General features: G+C 36.1%; 2 protein-coding genes across 2 annotated transcripts; one reads left to right on the forward strand and one right to left on the reverse strand.

Moving 5' to 3' along the window:
* Positions 1 to 15,709: 15,709 nt before the first annotated feature.
* On the forward strand, positions 15,710 to 18,097 carry LOC119794153 (ATP synthase subunit g, mitochondrial-like). The gene is made up of 3 exons (XM_038301535.1): positions 15,710 to 15,814; positions 16,069 to 16,229; positions 17,914 to 18,097. Exons 1-3 carry the CDS (start codon positions 15,763 to 15,765, stop codon positions 18,010 to 18,012), a joined length of 312 nt encoding a protein of 103 aa, XP_038157463.1. The 5' UTR covers positions 15,710 to 15,762; the 3' UTR covers positions 18,013 to 18,097.
* ift22 (intraflagellar transport 22 homolog (Chlamydomonas)) lies at positions 17,943 to 20,630 on the reverse strand. Its single transcript, XM_038301534.1, has 5 exons — positions 20,389 to 20,630; positions 19,097 to 19,179; positions 18,802 to 18,885; positions 18,516 to 18,718; positions 17,943 to 18,440 (listed from the first exon to the last, which is right to left on the reverse strand). The coding sequence occupies exons 1-5, from the start codon at positions 20,425 to 20,427 to the stop codon at positions 18,292 to 18,294; spliced, it is 558 nt and encodes a 185-aa protein (XP_038157462.1). The 5' UTR covers positions 20,428 to 20,630; the 3' UTR covers positions 17,943 to 18,291.
* Positions 20,631 to 20,641: the final 11 nt, after the last annotated feature.

Here is a 20,641-nt window from a genome sequence, read left to right on the forward strand (position 1 = left end):
AATAATCTGTGTATGAATATACACAGATACACAATTTATTTATTTGCTCATAGAACACAAGGTCAACCTGAAAATTATTCCGAATGCTCAGGTAAGAACTCTCTAAGTAACAATTCAAAGTCAGCTGTGCTAAGTTATGGTTTTGTAGTTTTATTCACTTGCATAAATCTGACTTTCAGTTGTAGCTTGCCCATTTTTTTTACAGGCAGAAACATAAAAGAGTCTCTTTGTATGACTACAGTTCCTGCTTTGTATGGTGTATTTGCATTGCACATGTTAGAGTTAATCCAAGCTAAAGCTGACAGAAAATACACATGTACCCATTTTGTCATGAGACTTAGAGGCACACCAGCCGTTTATTACTTATCAAGCTTATTCAAATGTGGATGTATATAATGCAAATATGTAGAGCAATGTTTTAAAATATTATTCTGAGCTTTTTTTTAATGTCTTTTGCAAACCATTCTTACCCCTTTAAACATTCTCTGCTTTTTATTATCCCATACCCACAAACCTTGTTGCTTTTACTAGGGTATGCTGTAAAGACCAATGCAAAGTTGCAGACTGCAGTGAATGCATCTACGTTTTCCTTATTAGGCCTAAGATGATTTCTAATGTTTCACTAGGTGCTTGCAACATCGTAGACAGTGCACACCCACAGAGAAACAAAAGCAAATTAGTCCAAAAATGAAGATTGGAATGGTTTAGGAAATATGGGTTGGAAATACTGTTTGAGTCCTTCCTGCTCGTCCGTTATTTAGGGGATTCCTCAACAAGTCTTTACAACTTTTACAAAGACTTGGTAAAGTTTTTACATGAGATGCACTTCCTGAACCAGCTGGGATTTGAACCCTAGATGCCCTTATGACCGACCAGGAGTGACCCTATTTACCACAGAGTGACTGCAGAGACTAGTGTCACACACTGACAGAAATGTGTTAAATACTTTGTGGAAAATCTTCCCTCTCATTCATTAAAAGCCTGACTTGTTTCATCTTTATATTTTTGTCAAAAATGTCCCTGCACATTTTTCCATTTCCCCAGTCAGTTGGAACCAAATACTGTAACGCAGCCCTCATCGTGACGTTCCGATTGGTAGACGTCACTTTCGGCAGTGTGTTTTTTTTGGCGGGATGATGTGTAAAAACTTTCTGCCTAAAAACAGGATATGTGCAATGATGTCCAAAAAAATCAACTCTGAGCTCATCTGATCAGATAGTTATCTCCCATTATTTCACAGGCTTTTCCAAATCCTCCAAAGTGAACTTTACACAAGCTTTAGCATGCATTGTCTTGTGCAATGAGTATGCATAAAATGGTTGCTGTTGAATGCAGGGTGGAAAAACTCCCTTCTCAGGGATACCAGGCCATGACTCTTTGAAGGTGAATTGTTTCTTTTTCCCCTCCTAAGTATTGGCTTCAGCTCACTGGAGCTGTAAGCATTTAGTAAGTAATGTTTTGCAGCATTAAGACTTTTTTATAAAGGCATCTTTGACTTTACCAGTCTGTACTTTGGGGTTTGAGACATGAAGCTTAGGCGAAAATTAGATCTGGATGCTGCTTATCAGCCTCACCTGGAACACCTGCTGATGTCCCGCATCCACCTCATCCAAAACCAATCATCTTAATTTTTTTGGAGCTTTAATAATTACTTTGTATGTGAGGATTACTTGGGGTGCTATACATAGTAGGAATTCTATCCCATTTAGAATGATATATATATATATATATATATATATATATATATATATATATATATATATATATATATATATATATATATATATATATTTACAGAGGTAAACATATTTTGAACTTTGTTAATATAAAGTTAAAGAAGCTTCTTTTTTTTTACAAAATACATATCAAAGTAATTATTCCCTGAGTAAATATTTGGTAGAGTCACCTTTAACTGGGATCACATCTGCGAGCCTTATTCGGGTGTGTCTCTGCTAGCTTCCAAATATTTCAATAATTCTTTGTGAAATAGCCAGAGTTAAAGGTAAAGAGGAGGATTTTCATACATTTTTGAAAAGACCCACCCTCTCCACTTTGAAAAAAAAATCCACAGGCAAAACCCTGTAACCGCCCCTGAGAGGGAATGCCTATTAAACACACGCGAGAGCGTGCACGAGCCCATTTCTCCTCGTGCACGCTCTGTTTAAAAGGAGTACCACTTATTTTGATGATCCACCCAGAAAAAGGACATCCTCCACTATACCTTTAATACCGAGATGAGTAATGTATATAAACGGTAATTGTCTTGTCATGGATTATCAGTGAGAAATTGGTCCTGACTTAGACATTCTTTCCAACAAATGAATGCTCTGCACTCTAAAATCCATGTAGCTCTGAAATCATTTACCTTAAAATCTGATGTGAGAAGAACTTGTTGCTGTTACCCCCTCTGTTACCTCATTGTATCCAAATCCCTGCCCACTCCTGCTTTAATGTAAAAGTCAAAGATTGTGTCATTTATTCAGAGATATCATCTCTTAGTATTGCATTTGCTTTAATTTGACCTTTTAAGGCAACCGTCTTTTTACCAGACAGTTTATGGTTTTTTTGTTTGTATGTCTTGTTGCTGATTGTAAAAATGTTAAAAGCTGTATTCCCTATAACACAGTTATTCATGCTGTTCTATCAAATAAATTCCTTCTAAAAATAAATTGGAGCCTTGAATGTTGAAAAATTCAAATCGCTGTAAAAACTGTCACAGGTTCCTGATTTCCATTTTAGGAATTACAAGCGGATGATAAGAAGCAGAAAAATAAAAAAATTGTCTGAGCTTTGAGTTTGTTATCATCTTTAATAATTCATTAAATTAAACATCATGCTAACTGCTTTTCTGGTGTTACAGAGTGTTCTCTGACAGATAATACTCGCTTTAACAGATGCTGAATCTTATGCTTAGGCCAGTGAACTCAAGATAATTAAGAACTGAAAATAATTCTAGCGTTACAGGTCTGGAACAAGATAAAGGAAATTTTTATTTTTTTTTTTTTGCTGTCATCCTCATTCTTTCCACCATCTGGATTTCCAGCGATGAGTCATATACCTGTTGTTTTTGTCATCTGAGCCAAGCATTAATGCAAACAGATACATCTCTAAACACATCTGCCTCCCTGTGAAATTAACTCTTATATTAGTTAGAAGGCCCCAGTTACTTTTCACATTTCCACTCCTACAGTTTTAATACCAGCCGTATATTGCAGCCTGCAGCTTTTTAAACTTTTACAGACATATATGAGTCTCTGGTAGCATATTTCAACATCACGTAGTTTAACAGAACAGAAACACACAGATTATATTTGAGGACAAGCCTTTCTATCTTCCGTCTTTGCGAACCAGCCCAGGAACCACAGACTGCTCTCTTTCGGCGGAGGTGTATTGTTTTGTATATGTGCTCGGTATGACAGTGAATCACTTGTCAGTGTCTCTGGTTACATTTTAGAGAACTTAAAAAGCCAAAGGCAGCATGACACCTGAGACTGTAATCACTAAAGATGGGAAAATATTGCATTTCACGACTCAGCTTATAATTTTAATGTATTTCGTAAGTAGTCGTTTGGTTTAAAGGAATTTGAATTCTTAATATCCTCTTCTTAGAGGTTTACATAGTAAATTTGCTAAGGATCACTCAAAGTGGCAAAGTGTGGTTATTTCTGGGTATTTTAGATTATTTAATAAGTCACCAGAGATAAGAAACTGGAAAGGGTTTGAGGGCAACTGAGGCTTTTTAATTGGTTCCAATGTGAAGCAGTGCTCTGTGACTGTGGTTTATTTCTGCTGATTTACTTGATCGATTGTTCATTATTGCAACTATTGTTTAAAATAAAGTTAATTCTCTGAAAGAAAAGCATAATCACATATATATGCACACAACTGCTGAATCTTACATACACTGCCAAAAAATAATGATAAACTAAACTAAGTAATGTGTAAAGCGTGATTATTTAGTAACCACGGTAGGTTAGAAACCAAAACCTTTTTAAATTCAGAAGCTGTAGAAGCAATTAAAAAGAGCACTTATGTATGTATATGAGTATTTATCTGTCTATAAACACACACACACGCACACACACACACACACACACACACACACATATAAGCAAGAGACCCAGAGAACTTCATACTAAATTCATTCATTCATCTTTTGAATACACGTAGCCTCAGCTGCTTGGGCCACACTGACAGAGCAAGGCTGCAGTGAACAGGAGCCACCAGACCCTCTGACCACCATCGACATGCAATGCAGCGACTAAAGCAGACAGAGCTGGGGTTCAAATCAGCTTCCCTCCTTTTGCATGGTGAACTCCTGCATCCTACACCCTGTCATTACACCACTGGTTACAGTAGAGTTTGTACATGTTGTTCTTTATAAAACTATTTTCTTTCAGTTCAGAAGTATCCACTGTTTTTTCCTGGTATAGTAAATAAAGTCACAGTAAAAAGACTGAAGTTTGTAGTTGTGTAAACACCTCGTGCAAAGTGCTGTATGAGCTCGACAGCTGTGGGATATGTCAGATATTTACTAAGAATTGGGATTCCTGATGATTAATTCTAGCAACAATTACAAGCTAGAATGTTTTCCCCTACAATATAATTACTCTTCTTTTTAGTTTTAGCAAACTATCATTAATCATCCCCAAAGCTATTAGAATCATATATTGAATACATGAAGCTCATCGATGGGCTGGTTTTAGTCTGTTTAGTTAGCGGTAGAAACTGACACATTGTGAGCAAATAATGTGCTACATCTTTTAAATCAAGATATTTTGTGAAAAGTTTATTTGTTTATTTAAATTTTTGCAAAAGTTTTGTGTTTAAACAACCAAAACATTATCTGGTCTCCAAATACTGGCTATGATCCTCTTTACAAGCTGCATGGCTAAAGATAAACTCTACAAACACTGATGAAACTGGCAGTCAAAACTTGTTTGGGCTAAAATTAATGTGAGCTGGGATTGTTTTCTTTTTCTCATGTCTACTGAGACACAGTCAAATATAAAATGCATAAAGAAAGCCGAAAAGAGCGGAAGAAACAACAACAACTTCATAACAATAAAGAGCAAATAACCAGCTGGTTAGGACAAATTTGCTAATCAGAGAAAATAAAAAACACAGTTTTTATTTGATACCAGATTTTAAAAAAGTAAGCCTCATGCTTTTCTGAAAATACTGACTGAGGCTTTTATCTGTCTTTATAGCATGAAGTACTGCTTGTTAGGAATCCAGTTTGTGTGGTCTGTTTTTGTGGTTGTTTGTGTGTTTTTCTCCCTCCACCACCAGGTGGTGCCCTGTCCTCGTTGGCCCTCCTGCACAACAGCAATTACCTTGAGGCATAAGGAGGGACTGCTTTAAACTGTTGCTTCATCACATCACAACTGAACTTGATGTAAAGATGAAAACTGTCCCTTTGCTTATTTGCTTCCTTTAGCTTTGAGCTAAAATCTCCCTCAACCTTGTGAAAGGATATTACAATGTGACAAAACCAAACGTGAGCCTTTGGGATATAATTTAATAAGGTCGATTTGTTACAAATGCAAGACTTACCTTTAATTAATGAACATCACTACCTCCATGAAAGTATGGGGTGGCAGCATTGTGATCCAGGTTAACTTTTTTTTAATTGGAACAGAAGTATTTTTTAAGTTTAAATTAGTGCCAAAAACCAACCAATTTCCTGTAACCCTCAGGTGTTGGTTAAAACAATGGAGAGAAAAATGGTTTTCAATTGATGGCATCATAAAGTCTAAGTAGGTGGTCTACATAAACAAAACAATGACTTCTTCTGAGAAGGGGGTTGCCACCTAAAACAAAATTAGTTGTCTAATTAAGATGTTTGGAAAATACAATTCACCCACCCAAGAAAAGGCATAAATAAGTTGATAATGTCAATATGTTGGAAGACAATACCGCGCCCTCTCCTTGGGGAGCAGTGGGCTGCCGTTGTGGGGTGCCCAGGGAGCAATGGGGGGTTAAGGGTCTTGCTCAGAGACCAGTGTGGCAGTGGGTTTTGAACTCACAACCTCAGAATTCCTAGCTCTATGCCCTAACCACTAGGCCGCCACTCCCCCATTGTAGAGTGATTTAAAACAGCTACAGCTGAAACAAAGTGCTGGACATAACTTAAAACAATAAAACAAAATAAAAGAATAAAATACAGCATACAAATATGAAATAAGGCAATATTATGAATTTGTTTAAGCTACTTTAAAAAGGTCACAACAACTAAGTTCTGCCAGTGTTAAAAGCCAGCGAATAAGAATAAGTCTTGAGCCTAGTTAAAAAATTCGGCAGGGAAGGAGCCTCCCTAATGTGCAGCGGGAGGCTATTCCATAAACGAGGAGCAGCAATAAAGAAGGCTCTGGCCCCTCTGATCTTCCTCTCAGTACCTGCAGGAGCTGCTGTTTTACTGACATGAGGGACTGTCTTTTGATTGGAGATTGCGTTAAGGGCTAGTTATGCTGTATGCCGCAGTGAGCTTGACGCAGGTATGATGCAGACATTTTTGATTTATGCTCAATTTTGAAGCGTGGTCTGCGATATGTTTATTCCACGCCACAACGGAAGAAGGTCAATCATGAATTAGCTGTTGGCGTAGATACGGCAGAGGCGGTGAGGAAGTGTGGGCAAGTTTGTCTGACAATAGACGGACATGAGGGCCAAAAAGAGGGGGGATCCAGATCAAAAAAGGGTCCCAGCATTCTCGCGCACCTTGCTCTTCTAGCTGGACCAACTTCACAAATCGCTTTCCGCAATGGTGGTCATACAAACAAAACAAGATAGTAAGGTACCAAACAGGAAGTATGCATAGTGTAGAGTGGATGTAGATTTGACCAATCAGATGCCTCCTGTCTGCCGCGCTGTCTGAGGTCACCTAAAATTTGGGAGAGATGCAGCAGAGTGTCGGCTGAGGGGGGCGGGGACGTCTCTGCGTTCACTGCGACACCTACGCAGATAACCTAGTTTCAAAGTATAAATCAGCCTTTAGGTGTCTAGGTTCAGCTTGGAGGGCGTGAGAAACACGCCTATTGCCTGCTAGCTTCCTCTGCCCGTATTTTGCTTCTACTAAACATCGAAATAATAACAAAGATATCTGACTGTATACTAAGAGCAAAGTGTTAACCTACCAGTCTAATAGTAAAGTTGAGAAAAGAGAATCGGTTTTACATCTGGCCTCATAATTCAGCCTGCGCCAACAAATAAACTCCTTTCTAAGATCAACTCTTGTTTTTCCTCTCGCACAATCCAAGTCAGGTTTTCTATTTTTAGCCTCTCAGAAGATTTAAACTTTTTTCCTTACCACAGCCATGACCAGTAGTCGAGAAGACAGGAAAATAGTAGAGCAAAAGCCTTAGCTCCATGACGATATAAGAGCCTGTGGCCGTAAAGCAATATGTTCTTCCAGGTCACATGACCCGGCCAATGACACAGCGTCATTTCCCAAATTACATAGTTGTTATTTCAAGAGGGGACCCATGCTCGTAGCATTGATAATGTCGAGCACTGTATATTGGCCTGAGGAATCATTTGAAATAAATCATATACGTCAACTCTTTAGGTCACAAAATCCATGGTGTACCTTTAATATTTATGGAGTTAGCAACAATATCAGAGAAATTAAAGTTTTTTCCATGTCAATCTGTAGAACTAATTCAGAAAACTTTTGAGGTCAAATGTAGAAGTCACAGAAAATCATCACAATCTGAATCATAAGGTGACCTTTAGCAAGGCAGAGTGGGCAAATATTGATGAGTTAATAAGTAGTCTGCTTGGTTATTTCTACAATATGACTGAATGCTGAAATTAAATGAAAAGATAAATACCTGCAAGCAGTATATTGTTATCTTAGGATTCATTTCCTGCTTCCAAGAGATTAGTTTGACTTTCTGCTTACATGTACATAGAAAATGTCATAATATGTGGCTAAAGTCTGAGATAAAATCTCAATCTAATTTTTTACATCCCGAACACCTGCCTTGTGTGCAGCAGAGCGTAGACTTCAGAATACATCTGTAGCAGCAGGATAAAATTAGCTCTATTCTCATGATCTGCAGGTCCCTGAGTTCTTGATTTTCTTTTTTTCCATGTTGATTTGGATTTTATCCCTGCCAGCTCTTGTGCCTTTGAAGGTTTACCTTGTCTAATTCTTTTCCCAATGTGCTTTATTTTTCGGAATTTCCAGTTTTTAGGTTACTTTTCAGTTTCCTAATTATTATATAAACTCTGTATGTTTAGTTTTTTTTTTCTTAGTTCTTTGTTCTATATTTCCTGTGGATTTTCTCTTTCTGCCATTGAGCTTCATTTATATTTACCTCTCCCTGCCACAACCGTCATGTAATCAGCTTCATTCAGTCCACCTGCCATTCCAATCAGTCTGCCTGGCTCATTGTTGCATGGAACTCCAAATTCTTTGGTTTTCTTTGCTTCTTTCATCGTGCCTTATCTTCCTGCAGTCATACCTGTTTTTGCTATGTAACCTTGCCTCTCTTCATGTCAGTCTGTTATTTATGACTTTTCATTTTCTTACCAAATCATTTTCTACTCACAGCACTGCTTCTGGGTTTGACTCCAAGTTTTTATAGTCATTTTTTTTCTTATATAATGGCTGACTCATATTACAGTTTTTAATTAGCTTCCCCTCTTGCAATAATGCTTTGAGCAGCAGTCACACCTACTATAAATTCATTTTAAAGTGACATCTTTATTATATGTTAAAATGGAAAAAAAAATTAACAGCGCCTTTTTCTTTCATAAGCCATTCTGAGCTTTAGGTTGACATGTCTGGGATGTCTGAAAACTTTGATATTTTATGTTCAATCAGCAGACCCATAAGTGTTGTTACTCTTGTTATTGCATATGTATTAATAAAACCACATAAAACATTAAAACTTAATTCCCAAACTTGAGCACAGTTTAAATACAGTTTTTGAAGAACTTTATTTTAAAGAAAAATGTTGTTATGACATGCTGAAGAGCTCCCCCTAGTGATTATATATATATATTAATATCTAATGCAGTTCATATCCAAAGTAGCATTTAAATTTTACGGAAAGATAAAATCTAATATTGATACGATATGTAAACATTGCAGTAGCAGACCAACCCCATCTAGATTACCATGTTATCCATCCATCCATTTTCTGAGACGCTTAATCCCAAATGGGGTTCCGAGGGGTTCTGGTGCCTATTTCCAGCTGTCCATGGGCGAGAGGCGGGGTACATCCTGGACAGGTCGCCAGTCATTACCATGTTATATTTAACAATATCTAAGGACATGAAAACTTAATTTAAATTATATTATATATCATATTATATTTATAATCTAATCTGTCACTGCATCATTTAGACTTTGTAGTAATAATGGTTAATTAGTTAAATTCTGAAAATATACAAATTGATTATTAAAACTAATAATATCTCAATGCATTATTTGCAGAAGGATACATTTCTATTAATTTTGCTCCTCATGAATAACTGCATTTAAAGGCTCTAAACTCGGTTTCTCAGGAATCATCAGCATCAGCTCTTTTCCAGGGGTTACTGTATCGATGTGGCATGATCAGTGGGGCTCCTTTAAAGAGTTTAGGAAGCCCATGTTGGTCTAGTAGTGATCTTCCTCTCTTCTGTAAGTCTGATGTCTTATTTTTCCCTTCTTAGTATTCCACTGTCTCTGTATGCTGTTTAGATTGAGACAATTATGGTATCACACAGCTAGGTCCACTCAAAGTAAAAGGTGCAGTAGGAGATCTTTTCTGATGCATCTTTTCTGAAAACATCGTCTGTACAGTCAGTTCATCCCGATTACCATCTTGCTTTCAAATATTATTTCTGTCGGAGCCGCCAAGACCCCCATACACCATCTGTGCTCTGTCACCAGGACTCCCATTCAACAGCAGCCTATGGCCCAGTCGCCTCTTCGCGGGTTGCCGCAGCGGTCTCGGTCTCGACTTGTTTCGTTCTCGATCTCATCTGAACATGTGTTTTGAAGGCGTGGTTTGAGGGGTGGTCTGAAGGGAGAGGCATGGTTGTGTATGTTCAAAAATATAGCTTGCAGGAACCATTTTTCCAAGATCTCCTACAGCACCTTTAAGCACATGTGCAACAAGTATGAAAAGCCATTATCAGTGGAACCCCGATTTGACGAGTCACCATGGCAACAGGCAACAGGAAGTGCCTATTTCCACCACTGGAACTAGATATTTTAATGCAGAAATGCAAAAAAATTAGATAAAAAAGGAGAATGTGTTTTAGAGATAGAGAAACAGCGCTAAAGCTACAAAGAAGAGGAAGATGGCGAAGGAGAAGATTGTTGCTCGAGTTAATAAGTAAGTTTATATGAATTTGGCTATGGCAGGCCGTTTTTTACATTTATTAAAAGTGCTCCTCTCTGTTGTTCCATTCGTGGATCAATAAAATAAAATTCTTCCTGATAAAAATCAAACTCCTAGACCTGTAATAATATATTTTCTCAGTTACATTTTTGTAGCAGAAACTGAATTTTAGAAAAAAGAAAAAAAGAAATTTTTAAGTGGCCAATCTGACATTTATCGGCTTGACTGAAAATGTTTTCATGATATCTGAAAAAAAATTTTTTATAGTTATAAATAACACAAATGCTAACCAGTAATATTATTAATATGCAGATCTGAAATTAAGTTCTAGACATTCCGAATGTTTATGCTAGATGTGGAGAAAAAGGAAAAATGTACGGCTTGCCATAGTGTTGTTACAATAAAAATATTACGGGATTATTTCTTGAATGGTAGTAGATCAATGTATCTATTTAGGGGAAATCCTCTGGCTGCAAGTGAGGATGAAGAATAAGAACCTTGCTCTAATGTATAGAACTTGTGGATCATCTCATGCGTCCCTCCTCATGTTGATTCAGTCTTTCTTACACAGTGAAATGGCTGTTTGCAGACAAATGGCCATTATTAGCATTTATAAATCTCATAGAATGGCTTCAGATTCTGCAAGTAGGCTCATTAGGTTGTTATCATCTAGTTAATCCTAATCCTCTCCCTAAAGTAATTCCTTTTCTCGTGCGGAATTAATGAGTCTATTTTTGTGCAATCTGAAAATAATTTTAGTTGTTCTTCATGTACTGTAAAAAGAACTAAATGAAAATAAAATAATCTGCATCTCACTCATATTAAACAAACCAAAAACAAGTAATCTCATATCCTGCCAAATGAGTTGTAGAATCTTCTCCCTATAAATATTTAATTCTCTTTGAAAAAGTGCTGATCGTACAAAAGTACGACTAAAATCGGACTAAATCAGAAAATGAAATTACCTTTACTCTAGAGAGTAAAGGTAATTTCATTTTCCTTGTATGTCTTGTACATATGAAGAAAGTGACAATACAAGCTGACTTGAAAATCGGACTAAATCAGAAAATAAACCAGAGTGATTGGCTGTACGGAGAGCAGAGACAGAGGAAAATCAGAGTTTATTAAAACCTGCTACCGACCAAGTTAGCTCTGGGGAGATTGTTACTACGATGACTGAAACAGATTTTGAGGAAACTCTCTATGTTAAATGGAAAAGTCCAAATTTTCAGGTTTAGACAACTTAGAGTTGTCAGTAAAGCCGCTTTATGAGACAGAGCCCTGGAGTTTGTGATCCTCCTTTGTTAGCCTATTTATTTCTCAGTCATGCAGCTTGCCTAGGCCGGTTCTTCTTTGTCCTTTGAGTCAAGCCTTCCAGACTTTTTGAATTTGAAATTAGCTTTCTAGTCATTTATTGACCCTGCTTGTTTTTGGACCATTCCCTGGCTCTGTTTTTTTTACATCTGCTTACATTGGATTTTTGGTGTTTGACCCCAGTATATTACAAGAACTTGATTCCACTGTGTCAGGTCACTTAACAGCAAAACTCCAAGCAAACTCCAAGCAAGTTGAAGTCTGTCACTCTAATCTCCTTGGTTGTCAAAGCTAATTTAAAATTGTAATGAGCTTTGCTCAAATGTGTACCTTTCCAATCACACTCATTTCTTCTACTGACCTTTGCCTTCCTTGTCTTGGACACAGCACACTGTAGGCACCCAACTTATTTAGCAATGATCATATGCGGAGTATAATCCTTGTAAAGATCGCCAGACTGCTTAAAAACATCAGACTGAGTAGTTTAATCTATATTTATTTAGGCCATAAAATGCTATTTTGTATGAAAAATATCTTTTCAATGTACGTCTGGCGCCAGCAAGGAGCAGGACGCCATTTCAGCAGCTCCCTTAAATTTTCCTGAGTTTTTGCTATTTTGATCTATCTTTTATTTTTTTGTGTTTTGGCGTGGCTGTCATTTTTAAGATAGATAATCGTCTGACCACTTTTTATATAATATTTTGCAGCTGAAAACACCACAATTTCCCCATTGTGGGACAATAAAGAGATTTGCTATACTATATCATGCAATATTGCAATTTCATTAGAAATAGAGTTTCCTTTTAAGCTGTAAGGCATAAAATGATTTTTAAGAAATACATATGAGCATTACTTTTTCTTTTGAATTGCTAACATAATGAGGAAGCACCCTTATACCTTATTCATTCTAAAAAAATTACTTTCAAATTTGGTATAAAGGAGGATTTAAAAAAATATATTTTCTTTGCTCAACATTGGAATTCTTTTTATGAATTTATGAGAAAGACTAGTGTTGCTTTGGTGCTCACAAAGTGCTCTAAATACAGGAAGCTTTGGAGCTTAGCATTTTAGAAACCCCAAGCATGTCTTTCGAGTCCCATCTGGGTCTTATTTTCAAGTTTAGAGCTTTTTCAGGCTAAATAGATTGAGGCCATCTTCTTTTGATGTTTTAAACACAAAAAGCTTTAGAAAAGAATAGGAGAAGGTCTGGATAACCTAAATTACATTTTAAATCTCATATTTACCCATATACCCATATTACCATTAACCTATATCCTGCATTAATAAAATAATTTAAATCAGCATAAAGGTGGCATTGAGGTTGTAATTAAGTTGAACTAAGTCGACCTAAGGTAGATGTCGACTCTGTTTTTGTTGGTTAGGTCTTGTTTTGGAAGTGCTTTGTTTTAGCAGAATGAGTCATAATACTGAGTCATCCAAGAAACACATAAACACCAGACATGAGATGCATTTCAAAACTCTTTTATAACTTGTCAGAAATAATTAGCCCCCAAAGATTTTTCAGGATTTATAATGTATTTCTTTAGACCCATATTCTACCTTAGATTACCTCAGTGTAAAAACATTTTGGTAAAGGTTACATCAACTTACTGGCAGCTGGAGGCCACTAAGTAAACAGCAAAGCGTTTACAGTGTTGCTGCTATTATACTTATAGGCAAAAATAAACAACTAGCTAATTTGCACTGTTGCTTACTTTAATTTAAATCACAGCTAAATCATTATAATAATTATTTTGTATTTTGACTATGAGTTGAGTGATACATAATTTCACTGCTGTAAACATTAACCATTAAAAAATCCAGTAACACACTATAAAATTCATAGCAAATCCTACAAACATCAAGAGGTGTCAAAAGTATTCATGTTTCTTACTCAAGTAAAAGTATAAATCCTACTGTTTCAAAATGCTTTTGAAAAAGTAGAGTATCAACTCAAGCTTTTTACTTAAGTTAGAGTGTAAAAGTGCCATTTCTAAAACTACAGTATAAAAGTAAACGTAATACAGCAAAAATTTTAAGGGAAGATGCTTTAACCTTATACTGTTTTTGCGTCACTGTATTTAAGGAACATTTTTCTACAATTCAGGATAATAATTTCCTTATACTTAATTTTCTTATGTTTATAACTAATGGTAACAGTGTCAAATTGAACTTTGCATCATCTTGACTATTTGCTATTTACAACTATTTATTGTGGCATGTGGAAAACAACAAGTTGGTACAGTGCCGATTCCAACCACAAAGAAATGTATCGTCTGGATTAAAAAAACTTATTTTGATAGGTTTTATTTTTTTCTAAAATTCCAACAGATCATAACAAAAATGAGCTTAAATGAAACAAAACTAAGAAGTCATTTTGCTTTTTTATGTAAGGAGTAGAAAGTAAAGATGATTGCAAAAAGAATTTAAGGAGTAGAAGTAAAAGTTGTCTAAAAAATAAATATTCCAGTATAGTATAAAAAGCCAGAATTTCTACTTAAGTAAGGTAACAAAGTATTTTTACTTTGTTACTTGAAACCTCTGCCAATATCACAACAGTGGGTGGTTTCTTTGGACCTTATTAATAAATAAAAGTTGACAATCCTCATAAGAGAAGTCATGGTGCTAAATGCTGAGACGGCAATATCAGAAAGGGGCCATCATTTGGTGACCTGAACTGCACCCTCTGCAATAAATCACTCCCAAACCATAACACTTGCAGCTATATACATCACAGCTGGTCTGAGATTCTTCAGCTCAAACGTTCTTCTTTATTTATATCAATAGGGCCCCTGTTTAATTTAATTTTAGATTTAATTGGACCTCATCATAACTCTCTCTGGCAAACCTCTGGGTCTGAGTGTTTTTCCTAGAAAGCAAAGCTTTTCTCTTAGCACACCTTTAATAATAGTTACATTTGTAGTCTCCTTCTGATTGCATGGAAATGTGCTTTCATATCTACCGTAAAAACAAGTTGCTTTACGTTGCGTATGGTGGCACATTATGGTCTTTAATTAACTTTTTTTTTTATCCAGACCTGATGGTATTTCATTAAAGTCACTGAGAAAAGTCAGACTTAGGCTACATTCAGACTGCAGGCCTTGATGCTCAACTCCGATTGAATTTTTTTGTGAAATCCAATTTTTTTGCATTGCCATTCACATTTCCAAATATATGCAACTTGTATGTGATCTCCTCTGTGAACTGCAGTCATGCAACGCAAGTGTCCTGCATGCGCAGTAGAGGACACAATGAGATCACAAGTAAGCGTGCTCTGTGTTTACTGAAGTAAACTTGAATGTAGTGCCGGAGCGCATCTAGCAATCTTTCCCAACCATAAAACCACAACCTTTTCAAGATGGTTAAATATAAATCCTGCTCTCCACATAATCGTCCGCCATGGTTGTTTTTTTTCTTGCAAGACCCAGAATAGTGACCTTTGTCTGGTATTAATGGCTTTCAGGTCGAATGAATGCGACCTGGCCGTTCAGACACAGGTCGCATTTGAAAAGATCAGCTTCGTATCAGATTTTGGACCACATAGCCAAGTTATGAGGTTCCACATATTTTTGACACAAGTGGAACCTCATACTTTATCAGTAAGGAGTTCCCCAACCTGATGCCTATATGGTTTAAACAGGGTGGGATTCAGTCATCATTGCATGTGGTATTCCAAACATTAGCTGAACTACACATATATATATATTTATATATATTTATATTTATATATATATTTCAAGCCTTAAGTTAAAAGAGGTTAAACTAAGTAGATTGCTCCCAGGAAAAGAACTGGGAGGGAAGCTCAGAGGCACAAACTTCAAAACAATCCAATCTAGATCCATCTACTGCTAATTATATTGTATTGTGCCGTGTAATTTTGATTATTATTAACATATTAACATTTATTTAGCTATATATATGAATATATTTGATTGAATGTTAGTCTATATTGTTTTAACGTTGATCATGTCACCTTTGCCACTCACAATATGGCAGCTAGGCGTCGTTCAGTCAGTAGTCTTATTTTGAAATTACAGACCCGGAAACTTACCATTATTTATTTTTATTTTTTTTCCTCTTTCCTCTTTTGTACATAGGAGATTCCACTATGGCTCAAAAAGTCCAGAAACTTGTAGCTAAAGTTCCCACACTTCTGAGTGGTAAGTGAACGCAGCTGTCTATTAACAGGTATGCGATTAATTAAAGCATAGAAGGAGGAGGGTAGGGTCTGTGCTGTTACAGTTTGTTACACCTGCACAGGTTCTCTGGGTGACCTCTGCTTGCCTTCACCTCATGTTTAAAAGCAGATAACTCTGCTGCAGGTTTTTGCAGGTTATGCTTCGATTATTACTGAATAAACAACTCTACCGCGTTTTACCTCTGTAATTAAACTAGTGTGTGTTTTTAATTGCAGCCGCTGTCACATACTCCAAACCTCGGCTTGCGACCTTCTGGTACTACGCCCGGGTGGAGCTGATCCCTCCGTCCCCTGCTGAGGTCCCCAAAGCCATAGAGGCCGCCAAGGGTCTGATCAGGAGCTATCAGACAGGACGCCTCACACAGATCACAGTTAAAGTAAGTGCTAAAAGAAACATCCGAAAACCTTTGATGAAATGGATTTAATAAAGAAGTTCTCCAAAGCTCACTAGTAGAATTAAAGGACTTCAAATTTATTAGTTTTTTCTACGCATATTTTTATCACTACTGTCAGTAAATCCAGAAGTCACTGTAAATATGTTTGCAGTCAGTAGATCGAGGTTAACATTGCAGGATTCAAAAACCTATTTACATATTACATACTTTGGAGATGACCAAATAATTCACAGGTGACTAGCGCGACAATGTTTTTAAGTACCTGTTCTGTGAGCAAACAATATATGGTTCTTAATATAAAGCATAGGATTAATGATTAGATGAGTCACCATGACAACAGGCAACAGGAATGTTGGTTGAAATAATGCGTAAGTTTATAAGAAGTTGGCTATGAAAGGCTGTTTTTACATTTATTAAAAGCACTCCTCTCCATTCTTCCATTTGTAGATCATTAAAATAGGATTCTTCCTCCTAGACCTGTAATAATATATTTTCTAAATTACATTTTTTTTGCAGAAACAGATTTTTAAAAAGTAAAAGAAAATATATACTAGTAAGAATTAAGTTATATATATCAAGAAATGTTTACACATTTTAATTGGCCATTCTGACATTTATCAGCTTGACTGAAATTTTATCTGAAAAAAATGTTTTCATAGTTAAAATAATACAAATGCTGACAAGTAGTAAGAATATGGAGATCTGAAATTCCTTTATAAATCTGAAATTCCTTTATAGACATTCAGAATGTTTATTCTAGATGTGGAGAATGTAATTTTGCTTGAAATGGTCATTTAGACAAGGAAAGTTTTTTTTTAATATAACTACATAAAAATTAAATGATCCGCATCTCGCTCATATTAAACAAAACCAAAAAAAATAATCTCATGCCCTGTCAACTGATTTGTAGAATCCTCTCCCTATAAATATTTAACTCTCTGTGAAAAAGTGCAGATCATTCTTTAATAAGATCCTCATCAGACATGCAATGTTTTTTTTTTTAAACCTAATGTGTATAACAGACCTAGTGACCTAGTGAGGAGAAGATATATATATATATATATATATATATTTATATATATATATATATATTTTTTTTTTTTTATGCACAAAACTACGAAAAAAATGTGACTAAATCAGGAAATAAAACAGCGTAATTGGCTGTAAGGAGAGTGGAGACAGAAGGCACTCCGAGTTTACTGTGGAGAACCTGACCAGGTTGGCTCTGGGGAGAATGTTACCACGGTGACTGAAACAGAGGTTGAGCAAACTCTTTTTGTGAACCAGAGAAGTCAGAGTTTCCCTGTTTTCAATTTTAGACAACTTAAGAGTTTTTGGTAATCCTTGTTTGTGACATGGAGCCCTGACGTTCCAGAAAGGTTTGTGAAAAACAGAATTTCTTGAAGAGATAACAGTTATATATTATTAACTATGAATGAGCAAAGAATATTCAACCACCTCGAGCCTATTTGATATTGCATAACAAGTAGCACAAAAAATAAATCATATTTCTCTTAAACCACCCAAACAAAGGAGAAACAAATAATAACCTTACAAGAACAACAACAATAATAATAACACAAATGTTTTGTTTTTTGAAGAATGGGCCTGAATTGAAGTACTTTTGTTTTTCCAACTAAAAATGTTTTGCTTTGCTCTGCTTTAGGATGCCTTGAGGAATGGACTGGTGACCACTGAGGTGCTGATGTGGTTCTTTATTGGAGAGTGCATTGGCAAAGGAGGCCTGATCGGATATGATGTCTAATGAATTAATTTCCCGTTAACTGACTTCTGAATGTAGTATTGTCAACAAATTACACCTCATTTTCAAATAAAATCATGGAATCAGTCTTGGGTTTTTACTTTCATTACATGTTTTGCTACACTGTATTTACAGAAGATTTACAAAATAAAGTACAGAAAAACAAAAACCAAAAGGAGCAGCTTACTTTTGGAAAATATCAGGTTTACAAACATTATCTTCATTGAGATCTCTTTAGAGCTGTAATAAAACAGCTTGCATTAAATAAAATAGATTTTACTGCTATGTAATGATGGACATCTCCTCTCGTTCTCTACTCTCAGACATTGCTTTTACAACGTCTCCCAGGTATCCGTAGAAAGCATGCCGCAAATCCTCCGGCTGTTCTTCCAGGTTGGAGTGAATTAGTGGCAGCCTGCTCAGATTTGGTGCTGGAACATAAAAAAAGAACACCCATTAGTCCAGAAAACACCAAATAAGATGGGGATTAATGTGAGAAGGATTACCTAAAGGCAGTCGACCACCTTCTACCTCACTCCCAGGCTTGTGGTGAGCTATTAGTAAACACTGGCTATCCTGCAAACTTTGGGTGGAGATGAACATGGCATGCCACGTCTCGATTTCTTTAAGGTGACTTGGAACATCAGGGTTGAAAATGATCACCACCCCACTGCTGTCCTTTATAATTGCGGGCCAGCAGGATTCAAACCTGCAAAATAAAATTAATTGGTAAGTTCCATGTTGAGAAAAAAAAATATATTGTCATGGTAAGATTTAAACAGGTCGACTAACTTAAAATCCCCTGAACAGTCCCAGAGTTCAACCTCACAAGTCTTGTCATGGCTGCCCTCAGGATGGGCTTCAAATTCGAGGATCCTAGAGAGAGAAGAAAGCAGCTTTACTTACCATAGTTAAGTTGGGTTCAGTAATGAATCTGAATTTAAACAAACACGTGTCCAACTTCTCAGGTAGTTTAATATAAATATATAACATTATGTTTGTTTCTATAAGGTGGTATTAACAGTTCAGAGTGTCTAGAGTGTTGTATTACATCTGATACTCTACATTTAAAACTAGAATTTTGTACCTGACTCCTCGAGTTGGTCTGTATTCCCCGCCCACGTCTTCTCTTGTGTCCGAAAGAAAGTTTGCAAGAACAGTTTTTCCACTCTGAAAAAGAGGCAGGTAGGAGACTTTAAAGAAATGAGAATAAATTAGGCAACAATGAAACTCTATAATGCTACTTTGTTTGCCATATGTAGCCAAGTAGAAATGCATTGAAGAACCTGACCTGCTGAAAGTAACATAGATTTAGGTTTTCTTTCTCAATATTCGGTATAGGTATTAGGTATAATTGCAGAATTTTTCATTTATTTTTATGTGTCAAAAACAACTTTAAAATAGCAGTGGAAGTGTTATTAAAGGAGAAAGTGAATCCTATAGTCCTGAGCAGCTTCTTTAGTCAGAGACTTAGACACCCTGTCTGTAAGAAGGAGCGCTACCGCAGGTCATTTATTCCTGCTGCCGCCAGACTCTATAATAATGCACTATAACCACAATAACTCCTGTAAAAACCACTGTGCAGCTACATTATAGTTTTTTAGTTTTTTATTTATTGACTGTGCAATATTCTGTGCAATATGCTGAATGTGCAATATATGTGAATAGAATAGTCATACCACTACCTCACCATTGCTCCTTACCTACTACATTTTAACGTAAAAGTAAATCCACCTGTATATCCATAGCCATCCGGATTGTACATATTTTTATTTCTTATTTCTTTATTTATTTTTATTTTGTTTTTCATTGTGTGCGATACAGGTACACTTGCACCTTAATCCTTATTTACCTTGTTATACTGTATATACCTGGATATACTGTATATATATATATTGTTTATTGTTGATTCTTAATGCACCTTTTCCTCCTTGTTTGCACCTTCTTTGACTTCTATGCCAATACGTGTCAAGTGAATTTCTCCGCTGTGAGATCAATAAAGCTCATCTAATCTAATCTATAGAAAAAGCTTTCCTATTTATGTACTCAGAACTTTTTTTTTTTTACATAACTCACAAAGAACTCCCATCTGAAAAAAAATATATATTTTTGCTGGTGTGGTTATGGAAATCGGGTTGTTACCATTTGATGCATTACATAAACAGCAAAAAAAAAAAAAAGGTAATTTTGATATTTAATCTGTTGATCAACGGTCAAAGCCGACAGACAACAGCATTTAAAGTGGTTACTACCAAGTTTATTGCAGAGAAAATACTTAATGCAAACGTGCTACTTTTTCCATGGCTGTGCATAAAAACATCAAACAGATTTATAGCATAATTTAGACAACTCTAAAGCTACAGAAAGCATCATTCTTACCTCGTTAGGACCAACGAAGAGAATTTTTGCTTTAAACATTTTCACCACACGGGCATTAGCCTGTTTAGCTAGCTTACTACAGTGAAGCCCCGGCAACCCAAGGCCACTATACAAAAGGTAAATGCTTTAACTATGAAAAATATAAGAAGCTTTTTCAGTTTAAACGGGATAAAACCTATTAGCTTCGTAGCTGTTATAGGCGCTGTATAGATAGAGTAAACTTCCGCTTCGTTTCTATGGTTTCATCCAACCC

This window comes from Cyprinodon tularosa, unplaced genomic scaffold (genome assembly GCF_016077235.1).
Source record: "Cyprinodon tularosa strain WSP-4 unplaced genomic scaffold, ASM1607723v1 ctg47, whole genome shotgun sequence".
In the NCBI taxonomy this organism is placed as follows: domain Eukaryota; kingdom Metazoa; phylum Chordata; class Actinopteri; order Cyprinodontiformes; family Cyprinodontidae; genus Cyprinodon; species Cyprinodon tularosa.